The 21,257-nt window shown below is 42.6% G+C and overlaps 1 protein-coding gene across 4 annotated transcripts in view; it reads right to left on the minus strand.

The window, feature by feature from the left end:
* The window catches only part of YTHDC2 (YTH N6-methyladenosine RNA binding protein C2), a 999,369-nt gene that overhangs the window by 572,638 nt on the left and 405,474 nt on the right, over positions 1-21,257 (minus strand). For all 4 annotated transcript variants that reach the window (XM_069226524.1, XM_069226522.1, XM_069226518.1 and 1 more), the window contains exon 14: positions 11,040-11,218. In XM_069226524.1, coding sequence (XP_069082625.1) covers positions 11,040-11,218 — 179 coding nt within the window. The remainder of the gene's footprint in view (positions 1-11,039; positions 11,219-21,257) is intronic.

Raw genomic sequence — 21,257 nt, forward strand, 5'->3', positions numbered from 1 at the left:
CTTTTAGCTTTAAGGTAACTTGTTTGGATACATTTTACTATCCATCTTACTAAACCTTGCTTTGAAATGGGATTACCAGTATGAGGTTTTTGAAAAGCTACGAATAGCTGTTTAGTTTTTCTGAATGGTTTTGTTCTATGTATGTAGTACATTAGAGCTCTTTTAATGTCTAATGTATGTAGAGCTCTTTCTGCCACAGAATCTGGCTGTGGGAAGCGGACTGGTAGTTCCACTGTTTGATTGATATGAAAAGGTGATACTACTTTAGGAAGAAATTTAGGGCTAGTTCGTAGTACGACTTTATGATTATGTACTCGTATGAACGGTTCTTCAGTGGTAAAAGCTTGAATTTCACTAACTATTCGCAATGATGTAATTGCGACTAGGAAGGCAACCTTCCATGTTAAGAATTGCATTTGACATGAGTGCATAGGTTCAAATCGTGGGCCCATAAGTCGCGTAAGCACTATGTTTAGGTTCCACGAAGGAACTGGAGGTGTTCTGGGTGGGATGATGCGTTTTAAACCTTCCATGAAGGCTTTGATAACAGGAACTCTAAATAAAGAGCTGTGCTGTATATTTTGCATATATGCGGAAATTGCAGTGAGATGTATTTTTATGGAAGAGAATGCTAAATTTGATTTTTGTAAATGAAGTAAATAGCATACAATATCTTGTATTGATGCTGAAAGAGGGGCAATTTGTTTAGATTGACAGTAATATACAAATCTTTTCCATTTGTTGGCATAGCACTGTCTGGTAGTGGGTTTTCTTGCTTGCTTAATAACTTCCATACATTCAGTTGGTAGTTGTAAATACCCAAATTCTATGACCTCAGGAGCCAAATCGCTAGATTGAGTGTGTTGGGATTTGGGTGTCTGATGTACCCTTTGTTTTGTGTCAACAGATCTGGTCTGTTTGGGAATTTGGAGTGTGGTACTACTGACAGGTCTAGTAGTGTTGTGTACCACGGCTGACGTGCCCACGTTGGCGCTATGAGTATCAGATTGAGCGTGTTTTGACGCAGTTTGTTGACTAGAAATGGAATGAGTGGGAGAGGGGGAAAAGCGTAAGCAAATATCCCTGACCAACTGATCCATAGAGAATTGCCCTTGGATAGGGGATGTGGGTATCTGGATGCAAAGTTTTGGCATTTTGCGTTCTCGCTGGTGGCGAACAGATCTATGTCTGGTGTTCCCCATTGATTAAAGTATTTTTGAAGTACTTGAGGGTGAATCTCCGACTCGTTTGTCTGTTGATGATTTCTTCTGAGAACATCTGCTAATTGGTTGTGTATCCCTGGAATGTACTGTGCTACTAGGTGAATTTGGTTGTGTATTGCCCCTTTCAAATTTTTTGACTTAAGAGTGAGAGTTGGAACTAATGTGTGCCTCCTTGTTTGTTTAGATAATACATGATGGTCATGTCTGTTTTGATCAAGGCATTTTTGTGAATAAGGAGAGGCTAGGAAAACAGCTAACAGCTCTATGTGATTTATATGTAGCTGTTTGTGTTGGGCATCCCGTTGTCCTTGAATGATGTGATTGCTGAGGTGAGCTCCCCAGCCAATCATTGATGCATCTGTTGTAAGTATGGTCTGAGGCACAGGGGCTTGAAATGGGCGCCCTTTGTTTAGATTTGTGGAATTACACCACTGAAGGGACATGTATGTTTGGTGGTCTATCAACACTAGATCTTGAAGTTGACCCTGTGCTTGTGACCATTGCTGTGCAAGGCACTGTTGCAAGGTCTGCCTGTTTAGTCTTGCATGTGGAACAATGCAATACACGATGCCATCATGCCTAATACTTTCATGACCAATTTGACAGTGTACTGTTGACTTGTTTGTATTTTTGTGCCAATATATTGTGAAAAGCTTGTATTCTTTGCGTATTGGGACTTGCAAGCGCTTTTTGAGTATTTAGTATTGTCCCTAAATACTGTTGAATTTGCGCACGTTGTAGTTGTGACTTTTGGGAGTTTATGGAGAACCCTAGCATTTGTAGGGTTTGTACTACATAATGCGCATGGTTTTGACACTGTGTATGACTGTTTGATTTTATTAGCCAATCATCTAGATATGGAAAGACATGAATGTGTTGTCTTCTTAGGTAGGCTGTGACTATCGCCAGACATTTTGTGAATACCCTTGGAGCTGTTGTTATTCCAAAGGGTAACACTTTGAACTGATAATGCTTTCCTTGAATGACAAACCTGAGATATTTTCTGTGCGCAGGATTGATGAGTATGTGAAAATACGCATCTTTGAGGACTAATGGTGCCATGAAATCGTGTTGCTGAAGTAGTGGGATAATATCCTGTACTGTCACCATATGAAAGTGTTCTGACAGGATGTAAATATTGAGGGTTCTGAAATCTAATATTGGCCTTAAGGTTCCATCCTTTTTGGGAATGAGGAAATACAGTGAGTAAACTCTTGTCCCCATTTGATTTTGTGGCACAACTTCTATTGCTTGTTTGATTAATAGAGATTTGACTTCTTCCTGCAAAGGAGTGACATGGTCTGTGGATAGCCTGTATGGTTTTGGTGGAATGTTTGGTAGAGTTTGTATCAATTCTAGGCAATAGCCATTGCGGATAATTGATAATACCCAGCTGTCTGTGGTAATGTTTAGCCAATTGTTGTGGAACTTTTGCAGTCTTCCCCCAACAGGGGAGGTGTGAATTGGAAAGGAATGGCACAAGTCACTGTTTACTTTGTTGTGAGGCTTGTTTTTCCCCTGCCTATGGGATAAGTGCTTTTGAAACCACCCCGTTGGTATTGAGGTTGGTAGGCCGGCTTTGGCTGTGACGTGGATGCCTCAGCAGTTTGGGCTCAAAATCCACCTCTAAATTGGATTTTACAAAAGGATCCCCTGTATTGTGTGGTATACAGTGCACCCATGGCTTTTGCGGTGTCTGAATCCTTTCTCATCTTTTCAATAGCAGTGTCAACTTCTGGACCGAAAAGCTGTTTTTGGTTGAATGGCATATTCAACACTACCTGTTGGATTTCGGGTTTGAATCCTGAAGACCTAAGCCATGCATGTCTCCTTATGGTTATAGCAGTGTTGATCGTTCTGGCTGCTGTATCTGCAGAGTTTAGGGCCGACCTAATCTGATTGTTAGTGATGGCTTGCCCTTCCTCTACTATCTGTTGTGCACTTTTTTGCTGTTCCTTGGGGAGATGCTGGATTATATCTTTCATCTCGTCCCAGTGGGCCCTGTCATATCTAGCCAACAATGCCTGAGAGTTGGCTATTCTCCACTGGTTGGCTGCTTGAGATGCCACCCTTTTCCCTGCAGCATCAAACTTCCTATTCTCTTTGTCTGGTGGGGGTGCATCACCTGACGACTGTGAACTTGCTCTCTTCCTGGCAGCGCTTACAACTGCTGAGTCTGGAGGTAGTTCTTGGGTGATATAGACAGGATCGAAAGGAGGTGGCTTATATTTTTTTCTACACTCTAGGAGTAATTATACTTGCCTTTACTGGCTCTTTAAATATCTGGTCAGCATGTTTTAGTATGCTGGGGAGCATAGGAAGCGACTGATATGTTGCATGCATGGAGGAGAGTGTATTAAATAAGAAATCATCCTCTAATGGCTCAGTATGCATGGTGACATTGTGATATGTCGCCACCCTAGCTATCACTGGAGTGTAGCCTGTACTATCCTCTGGTGGTGAAGGCTTAGAGGGATAGCAATCTGGGTTATTGTCTGGAATGGGGTTTGGATCATAAAGATCCCATGGATCCACATTGTCCTGCTACGAATCAAATGAGTGTGATGGTGACTGCATAGGTGTAGGACTGGTAGGAGGAAAGATATGTAGATATGGAGAGTGAGGAGGACACTGAGGAGGAGAAAATTGAGGAGGTGGAGGTCTCTCCTTTGTTTTTGGCACTTTAGCTGGAGGCTGTGTAGTGTCCAATTCCTCCTGAAAGGCAAATTTACTCTTTGGTTTTGGAGGAGGTGCAGTTTTATGGATATGAATCCTAGCTTGCCCTTCATCCATTGCTTCTACTTGTGAGTCCTCCTCAGTAGTTTTGTGGCTTTCTTTAAGTGCTTGTGAAAGTCCATACTCCTCAGTATAAATAGTTTTTTTCAGCTCCGAAGCTGGCTTTTTCAGTATCGAAAAAGATGGGGTTAAAGATGGTCTCCGATCCGAAAATGATTTTCAAGGTTTTGACTCGGAAGAGCGGTGTTTGCTCGGTTTGGAGACAAAGCTTCGGCTCGAGTCCGATGGCTTCGGAGGGGTGGCCTTTTTCAGTGCTGGGCTGGTGGGTTGGTCACCGAGCGGTTTCTTTCGGGTTGAGCCATGGCCTTCCGGCAGTGACGTTCCCAAGGCCTTATGTTTAGATGACACAGGGGCAGGCATACTCACGTCCTGTCCTGTCGTGAGCGGTCTGTCCTCCTCGGAATCCCAGTCGGAGTCGGATCCTCAAACGGAGACTGCGGCCTGCATGATTTCTTCCTCTTCGATTTCAAGATGTTCGGTGCTCTTTGATGCCATCTCGAGTCTCCGTGCTCTTCTGTTTCGGAGCGTCTTTTTCGACCGGAAGGATCTGCAGGCCTCACAATTCTTTTCCCGATGGTCGGGGGAAAGGCAGAGATTGCAGATGAGGTGTTTGGTTCGTATAAGGGAATTTAGCGTGGCACCGAGGACAGAATCGGAATGGAGTCCGATCCATGAGGCTTCCATGCAGTCGGCCCGACGAGGCCCGAGTTGAGGGCGCGCGCGCCCCGAAGTGCGAGTAAAGATGTTTGTTTTGACGGTATGGAAGTGTTGATCGAAGGTGTAACGCGATCGAAAACAATACTGACGAGAAATTAAACTTTTTAAGCTTTCCCGAATCGAACCATCGGAGCGAAAGGAAACATGTCCAAACCCGATGGCGGAAAGCAAACAATCTAACATGGAGCCGATGCCCATGCACAATGGGGCCAAAGAGGAGGAGTCACTCGATCCCGTGACTCGAAAACACTTCTTCGAAGAAAAAAAACTTGTAACACTCCGAGCCAAACACTAGAGGGCACACGTATGCATATAGCATGTGTATCTGCAGCTACACATGCCATCGAACCTTTATATATATATATATATATATATATATTCACTGAAACAAACGAAGGTTACAGGGACATTATAGTTAGGTTCTGAATTTGCATGTCCAAAACCAAAGAAATTCAGCTGCTAGAGTTATTTTAAGTAACTATAACTCAGGCCCTAAGTTAACTATAGCTCACGCCTCTGTCATGCACAGTTTTCTTATTAATAATTTTATTGCAGATGTTGCAGTGATAACAGCAATGATGCTACAAAAGATGTCATGAATGATGTAATATGAGGGGTAATAAGACATGCATTGGGAGGGTGAGAGTTATAGTTACCTATGGCAGGCCTTGCAGCCAACCTCCCACATGCATCCAGCCCCAAGTCGCACAGGCCCTGCAGCCAATCCTCCGTAGGCATCTAACAATGCATCATGCACGGCCATCAGCAGTGCACAGTGGAAGGTTGGCCGCAGGCCATGGCTTAAATGAAAGGCACTGCAGCCAACCCTCCACAGGTATCTAACCCTGCGCCCCGAATGGGCTAGTGCCAGGCCCTGCAACCAACCCTCGATAGACATCTAAATCTGCATCACACACAGCCTTCTGCCATGGGCGGCGGGGTTGGCCACAGGCCCTTGCCTATAGCTAGGCCTTGCAGGCAACACTCTGTAGGCATCTAACTCCACACCAAGCATGGCCTTTGGCATTGCATGACGGGGATTGGCCACAGAGCCCTGCACAACACATGGCTTTTGGCCATGTGTGGCAGGCATTGGCATCAAGGCCTGGCCTGCAGCAACCCCCCCCTTAGGAAACCAACCCCATGCCACACTCTGCCTTCGGAAGTGCGCAGAGGGAGTTTGCCAAAGTTGCAGCCAGGCCCTATGGCCAACAAACCACACGCACCCTAGGGTGAGGGACAGTTGTTTAATTTCAGTGAAATGAGCATTAGTGCTCTTCATCAAGAAGGTATCTCCAAAACTGCCGTACAACACACTCCCTGGGGCTTTTTAGTGCACTGTTCATCATCTTGTAAAAACGAGGAAGACTCACATACCTCTAAGGTATATGTTGCGTGGCCGATTTGGCAGGCTTCTAGGTCATTTTACGTACCCTAGTGGTTAAAAGGGATAACCTCTATCTCTGCTCTCAACAGCAGAGTTACTACTCCTCAAGGCCCCATGCAGTCCATGCCGCTTCCCCATCTCCAGAACGAGTTGGCATTGTTCCCACACACAGGTAGTAGCTAAAAATGCTGCTCCCTGTGTGAGGGAGCAATCCTTTAATCTGTTTTCCTGCCTGCTTGACAGTGGGAAAACAGATGCAAAGTCTGTTGTTTTCCTGCTCCAGTCTGCTGGTAGCAGACTTACAATTTGCTCTTGCTTGGTGGGAGCAGTCAAAGCTCCCGCCAGGTGACAACAAACTGCTATCTCCAGAGGGTGGGCATACTGGAAATCAGGGGTGGTCCCTGGGTCTCAAAAGATCCTCTGCAAGGGGTCCGCGCTACACCTCAAATATGTAAAAAAAAGCCCCAGGAAAGTGGTGGTCCACTGGGCTCAAAAGTGCCTTGGAAGAAGAGCCGCGTGTGCCCCCTTCCATTCTTTTTCTATCCCGCATGCCCACGTTCCTGGCCCACCCGGGGGCTGAACTGTAAACAGTTTTTTTTTTTTTAGGTGTATGGTGGGGCAGGAGGATTTTTGCCGGATTCACAGTCATCTGTGAATTTCAGGGAACAATTTAAAAAAACTCTTTTGTCCGGGAAGAGTCCCTGGGTGAACCCAGCACCAGGGCGAGGGGGGCAGTATATTCCTACCCTGCACTGTTTTCTTTTTAAAAAAAAAAAATTTTGTCCCAAAATGGCTGCTAACCCTCTAAAACTACTGAACGATTTACACCAGTTCATAAAAAGGGCTTCTTCTGGACCAAGAGCTATCTTTCTGCCAAATTTGATGTAATTCCGTCCAGTGGTTCGGGCTGTAGTTGTTTCTAAAAATCCCAATAGAAGTTGCATGGGGAAAAAAGGTGTTGGGACCCCCCTTTTTCGCAGCCCCTAACCCTTGACTAATCACTCCAAAAGTTTCAACACAGCAGCTGAACTGACTGTCATACAAAATTTGAAAATTTTGTAAAGATTCATCAAACGGAGCCAAAGGTATTGGCAAAACAAAACAAACAAAAAAACCTTTTCCTATGGAAACAAGCTCCAAACTATAACTACCTACTGACGAGTAGGTAAAATTTATAAATTATGCCAGTGAGATACATTTCCCAGTCACTTGAGCTATTTTTAATTGAGTTTAAATGACAAGTACTGAAATGCATAGTGCTGCATTTTTTAAGTCTTCCCAAGTTCTAAAATCCATTACTTACCAAATTATTCCCAAGTTTCTTGTAATGGCCCATATTTCCAGATCAAGTTCCTTCCTTCCTTTTCTCCCCTTCCAGGTTTGAGTGAGTTTAAAAGTATTTACTGTTATTAGTTAGCTTGGGGTGGAAGGACTGCAGCACTAAATTGACCTTCCTTCGCTTTCTCCCTTTCCAGCACTGAGTGGGTTTAAAAGTATTTATTATCATTAGTCTAGCTTGGGGTGGAAGGACTGCAGCACTAAATTGCCTGCCTTAGTTTACATAACTTATCTTCCAACCACATAGCGTTTAACAGTTTTTGAAGATGGGCTTCCATGAGTACATATAAGACTATGCTGTCAATTTAAATGTTGTCTGAGTTACCATCAGTAGTAGTCCTAGAGCCAGATTTGCAGGTATGTGGCATCAGAGGAGGAACAGTTTAAATCGGTGTGTAACTGTTACTCAGCTGCCCCACATTCCCAAGACCTTTTAACATTATAGTTCAAGTTCCTGTTGGATGTACCACATTGGAGATGGCAGAAGGGAATCAAAAAATTGTAGGCAGGATGATATTAGACCAAGAAGAGAGTTGTAGTTTCTTAGATGTAGGTGGGGTGAGAGTTGGTTTTGGGATACATTTGATATTATGACCAGATCACACAATTTGAATAGCCCATTTATCTGTAGAAATTGTATCTCGTTCTGCTGCAAACTCTGATGATTTCTGTGCCAGGGTGACCGTACACACAAGGAAGTCAAGTGTTATTTATATATATATATCTCCATCTATATAAGTAAATATAGAAAATCCTGCAGACAAGTGTAGCACAGATACTAGGGAAATTGCCAGCTATAGAAATACAATTGTCAAACTATTCAATACTAAGGGCCAGATGTAGGAAAAAAATAAATTGCGACTTGCAATTTGCGGGTCCGTGCGACTCGCAAATTGCAACTCGCAATTTGGTATGCAGAAAGGTGTCTCAGACACCTTCTGCAACTCGCAATGGGGTCGCAAAGACCCACCTCATTAATATTAATGAGGTGGGTCGCAGTTTGCGACCCAATTGCGAGTATGGGCACTCACGGGGATGGTGGCCTGCTCTAGTCAGCAGACCACCATGTCCGTGACTGCTTTTTAATAGAGCAGTTTTTTTTCTTCTATCTGCAGCCCGTTTTCCTTAAAGGAAAACGAGCTGTACTTAGAAAAAAAAACGAAACCTTTTGTTTCGGTATGTTTCAGAGCAGGCTGTGGTCCATAGGACCACTACCTGCTCTGAAAAATTATTTGTGTTTCCATTCACAAAGGGGAAGGGGAAGGGGTCGCATGGGGACCCCTTCCCGTTTGCGACTGGGTTACCATCCACTTCAAGTGGATGGTAACTGCAATTTCATTTGCGACCGCTTTCGGGGTTGCAAATGAAATTGAATAGCATTGCGAGTCACAAATAGGAAGGGAACACCCCTTCCTATTTGCGAGTCGGAAATGCATTTTGCGAGTCGGATCCGACTCGCAAAATGCATTTCTGCATAGCAAAGAGGCTTTTGCGCCTCACAAACGGCGTTTTTCACTGTTTGCAAGGCGCAAACACTTTGCTACATCTGGCCCTAAAACACCAATCATATTACATATTTTGAAACAATTTAAGTTAATTTCTTACATTGGTGAACTGTGTGACCATACAACACTTATGAATAATTCTGGAAAAAAGCCTTGCTCGTAACACACATTTCCATCCACAGATGTATTATAAATAGAAGTAATGTCAGCCAAATCAGCTAAGATTTTAAAAGACTGAACCAATGCTATGTGAAGACAGTGCAAAAGTAGAAAAGAGAACATTTTGTGCCATTATGTTTTGTTGTTAAAGTTTAGTGTTTCTTAGCAGAAAGTGAATAGTGCATTCCTTGCAATGTAAATGAGAAACACTGACCAATTAGTATATATATCAGCAAAAACAATCATATTGGTTGTCCATCTACAATTTGTAGCACTATAGGTGTCGCTACAGATGCTCACCAATGCTTTTTCACAGAGTAAATGTACTAGTGGCGATAACAGATACTGCACAATAACACCTCTACTGTTGTCTACTAATCACATGATCATTCCAGAGTGCAGAAACACACTTCGGAACGTTTTTTAGGTCTGATCTAAAACAATATTATGCAACCACCTGAATACCCAAAACATTCCACCATTCATGAAAATATCTCTCCATGCTGCACACAAAGATGATAGGGAGAGTTTGCAAAATGGCAACTGCTAACATTGTAAACAAATGAAGCTAAGTTGGAAAGTATCCCAAAGTTAAAAATGAGGGGGCTGAAGCGAGAAACTGGTCTCAAAGATACCCAAGGGTAAAGAAAACTCCTAGCCACCAAATGTCAATATGGCAGTAAAATACCCAAGCAAATAACTGCACAACCGGAAACTCTCACTTATTCAAGTTGCTTGAGGCAGCCCAAAGAACAACAGCACAACAAAGAAAAGCAGAACTTCAATGACTAATAAACTGCAGTCTGTCAAGAGTACAGCCTTGAAAACTACATTAACTTTTTGCCTTAAATATAGTAGTGGGCCATACATTTCGGTCCGTTGGCAGAGTTGCAGGAGTTTTGGCCACAACGCCTTTTTCTCAGGTGCAGCTCACCAACAGTAAGTTGGCGAGCACGAGCGAGAACTGGTGTTTCCTAATGGGATTTCCAGGCATTAGGAGAGCAACCAGAGAGATTTTCCTAAAGCAGGCAGTTGGGAGCATTTGTGGAAGAAAATCTACTTGAGCAGCAGCGAAACGAACTCAAGCAGCAGTGCCCTCTGGCATGCCGCATGGTGCAGGGCGCACTGATTTTATCAATGTGGTACAAGCTCCCGGAGCTAAAGAAATATCAACGCAGGCAATGTGACTTGCTGATTTCCACCTGCTCATAGAACTCCATGGGATCTCGGAGAGTTTTCATGTAGCTCTGTGGAATTATGGAGTAAAACTCTGCAAGTCTAACCCATCCCTACTTAAAAAACTAAACTCGGAAGCAAATACAGTAAAATGAGGAGTTGTACATGATTACCCTCTAGAGTTAGAAGTTTAAGGATATATGGAGCTACTCTCATCCCAAAAGACAATCACCCTGCAAGAATGCATTGGAAGAGGGTGTTATTTCACAGCTTTTACAGGTTTATTTGGTGGTTGGGTCATAAATGCACCCCTAAAATTTGCAAATCTTTGCCTATCACAAGTTATACCAATTATGGAGATCAGAGGGATGCTTTCATGGCATTCAAACTGTGAAACTAGTTTCACTAGAAACCCAACTTTGGCCTATATTTCCCTTATTTAAATATGTGATTAATACGTCAATTCAACTGAGTATTCTCTAGCCATCCTAAATGATGTCCTCAGACAATTCTGCTATATTTGGCTCCACTTACAAATGGAGGGGGTTCATTTCAGTGTGCAGTTCAACAAACAGAAAAAATGTAAACGTTTCCACAGAACCTTCAGTATCCCAATCTGAGTTCCAATGTCTTAGTAGAACCAGTACTCACCTGGATCAATTGCCTTATACATTTTAAAGAGAAAATGTGCTGCATTGCGCTGACACCCTAAAAATAAACTTATGATATGCTACTTACCAGCATCGCAGCTGTGACAAATATTGTACAGAAGGTGCATGATGAGGTCAAGATCTACTTTCTCATCATCAAAACTGTGATGGTAAGCTTTCAGAAGTTCCCTGTCTTCTGCACTTAAGTTGCTTCCATCTGACTGTACAAGGGAACTTTCATCTAGATTTCCAAATTCCAGTGAGGCACTACAGGCAAAATGGAGATAAACACAAAAGCATCTGTTCATTATACACATATCCTCGGAATTCTTACATAAACAATATTTGTGATGTCAGACAAAAACATTCACTTATCATAGTATCTCGGGCACTCTCTGCAGTAAAGTACAAAATATTGTTAGGAATGCTGCGATATGACCTGAATCATAAAGCATAACATTATAAATAAAATAGTTCTTCACTCACAGAAGGTAACTCATTAGGAATAAAGAAGTCATTGACACAATCTATCAATGCCATTTTTACTATTAATTGTGATCATATGTTTAAATAGTATTGAAGCTTCACTATTTGACATGTTTATGCGTTCCAAATACTTCAGAATAGACCTATTACTGGGATTGCCCAGCTGTGCAAAATCTGATGGCCTACTACCTGAAGCAGTTCTCTATTATGATCCAAGGAAGAAAATCAGTTGAGGGCATATGCAATCATATTTTTCGTTCCTCCCTGGAGGAGGGGCTGATAGATCAATTACACTTTAGCCTCATTCCTGTAACTTAATTGTTTCTTTACAAAGGATCTTGGTTTCCATTCTTCCTTGCTTGTTCACAAAAAAATTGTTGATGTGTTGCTAATAAGTTTTTAGGCTTGCCCCCCAAACTACAGAAGGAATACCCTCAACGTTAAGTAGCTCTCAACCCCAGGTAGTTGGTGTAATACATTCTCAAATGTGGAGACCAAAGCATACTCAATAGCAGGGGTACTAAGTGAGCTCCCGACCCCTTCAGCGGTACACCTTTTACCAATGCTGGATGTGTAAACAAACAAGAGTCTGAAAAGATCTTCCTTTCAAGAGGTACTTACTTTTAATGATTATATTTCTGGTGGATATATAATCTTTCTTCAGATTCTTTGTCTTATTAGATATTTCTCCAGATGACAGACTGGTTTGGAAATACAAATATAAATCCAGCAATGACTCTCCAACACTGATTGGAGGTGCAATGTGGCTTCACAACTGCGACTTCACTTTCAGCCAGGATGTCACAGCGGTTCATAAGATGCCAAATGGCATGTTGGCATCAGTTTGTTTACTTTTTCTATACCTCAGCAAGATACGGGGCAAAAGACAGGACCTAACTTGTTTGCATATGTTGGGGTCTATTAGTTGTCACACTATTCGGGGAGGAGGGTAGAGGTGAGGATCTTCAGGAATAATATTTAACCCCTAAATTATTGTTACTGAAGGTAAGTAACTTCTGACTGGTACATTTTCCCTCACATTCACCGCCTTATGAATGAATCCTAAAGCAATACCTCCCTATGAGGTGAAATGAAGTAGTGATAGCTTAGCCAAGGATTTAAGCAACACAGCTTAAGCACAGTACCCACGTGCCTAAGATGTGAGGCAGTAGTGTTTGTCTAAAGTATGCAAAGATGACCATGTACCACTCAGCAGATGTCAGAAATCAGAAGTCCTATGAAACTGGGGATGCCATCAACAAAGTTAAAACACTGCTGCAATCCTACAGAGGAGCAATAAAGGGAGTGGGAGGAAACAAACAGAGCAGTGATACTCAAAGTACGGCCCGGGCCTGCATGTGGCCTCCTGACCTTTACATGAGGCCCCCTGGTCAACAGCAGCACTGGGCCCCTGTTCACTCGACTCAGCAAGAACATGAAAAAAGATGTTCAATAAACAGTCAAGCATTTATTTAAAGTATATTTAAAGTTAAAGAAAGGAAGTAACTAGTGTCCTGCACCACACAAATTTAGAAGCACCTTCATTTAAAAAAAATCTTGCAGCAAAAGTATACACGTATGATAAAGTCTGTTCAAAATTCAAAACGTCTATTTCATTAACATGCATAACCATTTCACCTTTGTATATCAACTTATATCAGTGCACTGAGAAGTTTTTTTTTTTAAGTGACAGTTTTGTAAAAGGTGACAGTTTTCAAACATGAATTTATAAACTTTCATTCTTCCCCCCACTCTGACAACAATTTCAGTAGTTAATTAGGAGGTAAGACAGTTGTTATGTGCACTCTTTGGGTGGCATGGGTTTCTATTATACATGAACAATAGTATGTAATATTAAATCAAACACAGCAGAAGATTTTGTACATTGCACATCCTGGTCCTGAATTAATGTACTTTGAGAGCCTCAGATGTGATAATGAAGAAAAAGGAGGGAAAGTGAAATAAAAAAAATGCCTAGGATCACATAATTTGGTTAAGTGAAGAAACGGGGTTCATATTGAGCAACTCAGACACTAGATTTATAATTTCACTTCCACCCCACCTACCTTTCTAGCTATGTGCCCTGACTTCCACCTGCTGGCATCAGTGCAGCCCTTGGTCACATCACAGACCAAACTTTGTAGCCCCTGGGAAAATGTTTGTGAGTACTCATGAGATAAAGCAAGCCTTTTAGAAAATGTGCCACATGGAAGGCTGATCAGGAAAGCACATGAAAGCAATCTGGGCTCCAAATAACCATTAACTGTCCCAAGATAACCCTTAAGTATCACCACTAAAAAACCTTGTGTGCAAGTGGTAATGTAAGCTGCAAGATGTCAGAAAGGCAAGACTTAAAGGGGGTTGGCACTTTTCAATTGATACCAGTGGACAAACGTACCTCAGAAAACTGCATGGATGGATTTGGTAGCTGACTTACTGGCTGCCAAGGTGATGTCTGCAACTTCATTAGGAAGGAAACGACTAACTTGTGCATCTTCAGTGTCTGGGTACTAAGGAAGAGCACTTTGACCATCTTGCAGCCAGAACAGGTCCACTTTGTTCAAGAGTAGCATATACAACCAAGACTGAGAGCAAACAGATCAGCATATCAAATCCTCCAAGCCTAGTCTAGAGCGATCTGCGTGAGCTGCGCTTGATCTTTCCTCACCTGCCACCATACTTTAAGCAGAATCAAAACTGGCAGAAATGGTAGGCCCATGAACAAGGCCTGAGACAAGTTCAACCTACAGGCATTCCACAGGGAACCAGTCAGATTACTCTTCCTGATCTGGGCACTGATGAAGAGCTCTGAGAGTGTAAATCTGGAGAAGATCAGCTCTATCACTTGGGGGATGTTGCTTGCACTCAGGATCCTCCAGTGAAAGGCAACTCAGACCACCCCCGTCACACTGCAAGAACCTGCTAGATGAGTCGCTACCAGAAAAATTCTCCATTGTTGCGCCCACAGCCACAGAAAAATCACCTTATTACAAAGTGTTGGTCTTGAATGTGATAGGTGCACCCAGAGATGAAAGAAGTAATGTCTCCATATCAAGGCGGACTGTCTGTAGCGTAAGCATATATATGTGCAGATGCTGCTCTGAAGCAGACAGAATACCCTGCACCATCATATTGGCTTTGCAAGGCGGCATCAGGGATGATGCGATAGACGTTTGAGTCAGAGACCCCACAGTTATCTCCAGAATATCTGCAATCCTTTTAAGGGCAATAAAAAGCCTTCATGCAGGTCATGTCCTGTACTGTCCCAATAAAGGGTGGCTCTGTGCTGGAGTAATGTGAGCTTTTTGGGTGTTGATGATAAAATCCACATCCCGAAGGAAGGTCACAAAGTAGTGAATCCTAGTTTGTTTTAATGGAATACAGGAGTTTGCTTAGCCTTTGGCCTGCAGACTCGTGCCTCCGTCACCTTGTGACTTTTACCCAACTTAGCTTGCTCTGTTTTAGCGCATTTATTTAATTAAATCTTTTAAGAGGACTGCCTTGTTTTAAGTTACGCCAATGTTTCAGTTGTGCATTATCAGAGCCACTGTGCTGGAGATGTTTCTTGACCAGCACCAGAGACTCTGCATTTAGTAGCCAGTCTTCCAAGTATGGAAATACATGGGCTTTCGACCATCAGAGTGAAGCCACCATGACCATCAGGACCTTTCATAAAGATGCATGGTACGATCGTCAGGCAGAAGAGTGGGACTATGAACTGATAGTACTAGAGAGCCACTGTTCATCTCAGGTAATACCTGTGGGTTGAAGAACTGAAATGTGAAAATAGGTACCCTGAAGATCCAGGGACACCAACTGTTCTCCCACATTCAGGGCCAACATGACATGACTCAGACAGCATCTAGAACTTGTCCTGCCAACTGAGTAAGTTCAGTGGGCAAATATCCAGGATCAGTATTAGAAGATCTCTGCCCTTCTTGAGGACAAAGAAGTAAAGGAAGAAGAATTCAGTGTACCTCTCTTTTAGAGACACTACCTCTTTATAGCGGTTGCAAGGACTTTCTCCTCCAAAATTGGGGTGTCTGACAACATCTTGATGGAAACAGAATGATTTGCAGGGAGGTACAGTAACAGTAGGGCACATTGCCCTTCCAGACTACCTCAATTGCCGAGCAATATCTCTAAATCCCCTCCCAACTGGTGTAAGAAAATGGCAGATACTCGTTCACTGAAAAATCGTGGCTTGAGGGGGATAAAGGGGTTTAAGGTAGGACAGCTGGCAGAGGATGAAGGAGACTACATATACCCCTGCCGGTGCCATCCCCTAGGATCCTCGCCTTCTTAAAATGAACAGTAGAGCTTTTGAGGAATCTGATCAGGCAGAGGAGGTTGTCTCTGGTAAGCATGTACTGTGCTGAAGTATCCATGAAAATGTCCATAATGGTGGTGGAATTGATGTGCTGGAGAAGCCAGACAGAGTGTGAGCTGTAGCTTTAATTTTTTGTAAACTCACCAGGAAGAAGTCAGTTGCTGCCAGAGTTGCCAAGCCCACAAGAAAACAGCCCTTCTTGAGGGGTGTCTGAAAGGTACAGGAGTCATCATGAACTGATGAGTGTGTTGAGTTTGTCATTTTTTGTAACGTTCACAGTCGTGTTATGAGCACTGATCATGTGGGAGATTTCCAACTCAGGGTTTGTTTCAGCTAAGTATTGCCTGTGATGTTTTCCCCAGGAAATAATGTGTTCGGTGTTTTCATACTCCATTCTTGAGAATCTAAGGCTGTCACTGTGCAAGTTACGTCTAGAACGTCAGAACTAATAATGCTCGTAAGAATAAGAATGCCATCTCTTGCACTAGACAACATGTATGAACTTTCACATTCTGCTGTAGACAGACTGCTAGAATCATAAATGAAGCAACAAGCTTTCAATTAATTCATAATAGGGCTGACGACGAGGGTAGGATAGGCTATGTGACTGGCACATTCTGAGGTCACAATTTTTTTTTGATGAACAGTTATGCCCCTACGTGACTCTGGCGTACTTGAAGAAAGTAGTTGGCTGGTTACACCAGTTTTAAGATTACAGTGTCACATAGGGTGGGGATTTCAAAACCACATTTTATCACAATCCTAAGTAGTGCAGTTGATAGCACTGGAATAGCGACCCAAACTGCAAGTCAAGCAGCATTACAATTTACAAAATAATGTGATACTATGGTCCTGTAGATTTGGAGCACTACTGTAACCAGGAACAGTCCACTTACAGTTTAGAAGCTAAGGGAAGTTATCACTGACCTACCCAGTAACAATGTTCCAGGCCCTGGTGTTACTGAATTTTATGAAAAGTACTCTAATTCTGTTCTACCTCCAAATGTATGAGGAGGTGTTTTCGACAGGGCAATCACTGGCTTATAACCTGGAATTAGTTATGCTACTGCTGAAACCAGGCGAACTGGCATCTGAATGTTCCTCATAAAGTCTGATGTCACTGATTAACACATATAATAAAATACGAGCAAAACTACTAACTCATATGTTGCATTTCATTGTCTCTTCGAACTTCTGGACCAAGCAGGTTTTACACCAAGCAGATCCACATAAAATAAGTTGAAAGGGGTCTTCTGCATCATCCACAACATGGCACCAGATCTTCCAGCAGTGGCAGTAGCCCTTTTATGGGTAGATGGTTGTTGATTACATTTAGTGTTCTTTCTTTTTGACATACGGTGAAGGATAAAGGTGTGAACTCATTTCCTTATGCCGGGTAAGCTATCCCACACAACCTCTGGAGCAGAGGTCTACATCAGTGGGTTCCTCTTTAGTTCTATCTACTTGAGCAAAGGTACAAGACAAGAAGACTGGCTGTCCACTCTGCTTTGTGTTTTGACAGTGAAACCTCCACCCTGCCACGTATGAGAGGTTCTCTCTAAAAGGTGGTAAAATCTTATGACATAAGCACATTATTATTAGCTTACATGCTGACAACATTTTGCTCTACGTTAAACATTGTCAGACCAGTTTAGCTCCTATTACATTCCACTATCACCACATCTGGCATGTATTCAGGTCTGTACGTTAACTGGACCAAGTCAGAGCTGCTACACCTTACCCCTGCAAGCCAACAGCCAATGGCTAGGTTCCATTTCAGTGGGCTCCCCTTAGCTACAGGATATTTGGGAGTAATCGTCAATGTAGGTTTTAAGCCCTTGTTAGAGGAATACTACATTATGGTATTGTCAGAATTGCAGTGCAAATTTAGGGCTTGGATGGTTCTAGGAAAGCAACAAAAAGTGGTTTTGTTTTTCTAAAATCTTTAGTTCTATCTATATAGTACATAAGAGCTCTTTTGAGATCTAGGGTTGTTCTTAGTACAACCTTATGTTTGTGTACTTGGAAAAAAGGTTCCTCAATAGTGAACGCTTGTATCTCACTAACTCTTCTTAAAGAGGTAATGGCTACAAGGAATGTGACTTTCCATGTTAGAAATTGTATTTGACAAGAGTGCATGGGTTCAAAAGGTGGTCCCATGAGGCTGGTAAGTGCTATATTTAAATTCCAAGATGTAACAGGTGGTGTTGTAGGTGGAATAATGCATGTTAATCCTTCCATGAAAGCTTTAATAACAGGAACTCTGAATAGAGAAGTGTGCTGAATATTCTGAAGCATGCAGATATTGCAGTTAGGTGTATTTTGGCCAAATTTGATTTCTGCAAATGAAGTAAATAGCATATAATATATTGTATAGATGCTGTAAGTGGATCAATGTTTTTAGATTGGCAATAGAAAACAAATCTTTTCCACTTGTTTGCGTAGCATTGTCTAGTAGTAGGTTTACGTGCTTGTTTAATTACTTCCATACATTCTGGTGGAAGGTTTAGATAACCAAATTCTATGACTTCAGGAGGCAAATCGCTCGATTGAGTGCACTGGGGTTTGGATGCCTGATTGTTCTGTGTTAACAGATCTGGTCTGTTTGGGAGTTTGGAATGTGGTATTACAGACAGATCTAGAAGTGTTGTGTACCAATGCTGGCGTGCCCATGTTGGTGCTACGAGTATCATGGTGAGTGACAGTTGACGTAGTTTGCTGACCAGAAAGGGAAGGAGTGGGAGAGGGGGAAATGTGTAAGCAAATATCCCTGACCAATTGATTCATAGAGCATTGCCCTTGGATAGGGGATTTGGGTGTCTGGAAGCGAAGTTTGCGCATTATGCATTTTCGCTTGTTGCGAACAGATCTATGTCTGGTGTTCCCCACTTTCGAAAGTACTTTTAAAGTACTTGGGAGTGAATCTCCCATTTGTGTGTTTGTTGGTGATTTCTGCTTAGGAGATCTGCCAGCTGATTGTCTATCCCTGGAATATATTGTGCTAGTAAATGAATTTGACTGTGAATTGCTCATTTCCAAATTGTTTGGGCTAGAAGGAACAGTTGAGATGAATGTGTCACGCTCTGTTTGTTGAGGTAATACATGGTTGTCATGTTGTCTGTTCTTATGAGAACATTCTTCTGTTTGAGAAGAGGTTGAAACACTTTTAGGGCAAAAAACACAGCTAATAATTCTAAATGGTTTATGTGTAGTTGTTTCTGTTTGACATCCCATTGCCCATGGTGAGCTCCCCAACCGATCATTGATGCGTTTGTTGAGATTATGGTCTGCGGCACAAGGCCTTGAAATGACCGCCCTTTCATTAGATTGCTGCGATTCCACCATTGAAGGGACATATGTGTTCGGCGGTCCATCAACACTAGATCTTGAAGTATTCCTTGTGCCTGTGACCACTGCGGTAAGAGGCACTGTTGTAAGGGCCTCCTGTTTGGCCTTGCATGTGGGACTATAGCTATGCAAGAGGCCATCATTCCTAGAATCTTCATGATAAATCTCAGTGTATTGTTGTTTTGGCTGTATGAGTGGTATGAGATTTTGGAAAGCTTGTATCCTTTCTATACTTGGATAAGCTAGGGTTTGTTGAGTATTTAGGATAGCACCTAGGTAAGGTTGTACCTGTGCTGGTTGAAGGTGTGACTTTTGGTAATTTAGAGTGAACCTTCGGGTGTGCAAGGTTTCTATCATGTAATGAGTGTGTTGTTGGCATTGTGTAAAATTGCTTGATTTTACTAGCCAATCATCTAGATATGGAAAGACATGGATGTATTGTCTTCTTAAGTAGGCTGCTACTACTGCTAGACATTTTGTGAACACTCTTGGAGCTGCTGTTATGCCAAATGGCAACACCTTCAACTGGTAGTGTTTTCCTGCTATGACAAACCACAGGTATTTTTTGTAACCTGAATGGATGGGTATGTGGAAATACGTATTTTTGAGGTCTAAAGCAGTCACGTAATCTTGCTTTTGTAGTAGTGGAGTAACATTGAGGGGTCTGAGGTCCAAGATGGGCCTGAGGGTGCCGTCTTTTTTAGGAATGAGGAAGTATAGTGAGTACACTCTTGTTCCTTGTTGAGAATGTGGAACCAATTCTATTGCTTGTTTTAATAGTAGTGATTGTACCTCTTGTTGTAACAGAACAGTGTGTTCTGGGGACAACTTGTGATATCGTGGTGGAATGTTTGGAGGGGTGGAGATTAATATTAGGCAATAGCCATTGCGGATAATTGATAATACCCAATTGTCTGTGGTGATATTTTGCCAATGAGAGTGGAATTCCTGTAGTCTTCCCCCCACAGGAGATGTGTGGAGTTGAAGGGAGGGAAGGAAGTCACTGTTTAGGTTGTGTTGTGGTCTGCTTAGAGGTTTGGAATTTACCTCTGTTCCTGAAATATTGTCCTCTATAGGAACCTCTAAACGCACCTCCTTGATATTGGGTTTGTTGTCCCTGCTTTGTTTGGGAGGTGAAAGCATCTGAGGATTGTGGTTTAAAACCGCCTCTAAGCTGTGGTCTGCGAAAGGAGCCTCTATATAGGGTGGTGAATAAAGCGCCCATTGCTTTCGCAGTATCTGAGTCCTTCCTCAGTTTCTCAACAGGGGTGTTTACTTCTGGGCCAAAGAGGTGCTTCTTGTCAAAAGGCATATTAAGTACTGCCTGTTGAATTTCTGGCTTAAAACCAGAGGAGCGTAGCCATGCATGTCTTCTAATTGTGATGGCAGTATTTACACTCCTTGCAGCTGTATCAGCAGCATAGAGGGCAGATCTTATTTGATTATTGCTGATAGCTTGTCCCTCTTCCACCACTTGTTGTGCTCTTTTTTGATGCTCCTTTGGGAGCTGCTGTATAAATCTTGCATTTCATCCCAATGGGCCCTGTCACACCTGGCTAGACGTGCCTGAAATTTGCAATTCTCCACTGCTTATGTGGCAACTCTTTTCCCAACTGCATCAAATTTTCTACTCTCCTTATCAGGAGGCGGTGCATCTCCTGATGACTGTCTGTTTGCCCTTTTCCCTGGCCGCACTACTAACGAGTCTGAAGGGACCCGATGAGTGATGTAATCTGGGTCAATAGGGGCAGGCTTATACTTTTTATCAATTCTAGGGGTGATGATCCTAGCTTTGACAGGTTCATTAAAAATGTGGCTTGCATGTTTAATCATTCCTGGTAACATTGGAAGACACAGGTATAGGGAATGAGTAGAAGACGGTGTATTAAATAAAAAGCCCTCTTCTAATGGTTCAGAATGCATGGCTACTCCATGATCAGCTGCTGCACAGGATATTACTTGGGTGTATGCAGTGGTGTCTTCTGGAGGAGAAGGTTTTGATGGATAAACGGCTGGATCATTGTCCAAGATGGGATCAGGGTCATAGAGGTCCCATGGGTCTGCTGTATCTCCATGTGAGTATAAAGAATGTGTTGGAGAAGGCAGTGGTGGTGGGCTATTCTGAGGTGAGAAAGAGAGCTG

This window comes from Pleurodeles waltl, chromosome 1_1, assembly GCF_031143425.1.
Source record: "Pleurodeles waltl isolate 20211129_DDA chromosome 1_1, aPleWal1.hap1.20221129, whole genome shotgun sequence".
Classification (NCBI taxonomy): Eukaryota; Metazoa; Chordata; class Amphibia; order Caudata; family Salamandridae; genus Pleurodeles; species Pleurodeles waltl.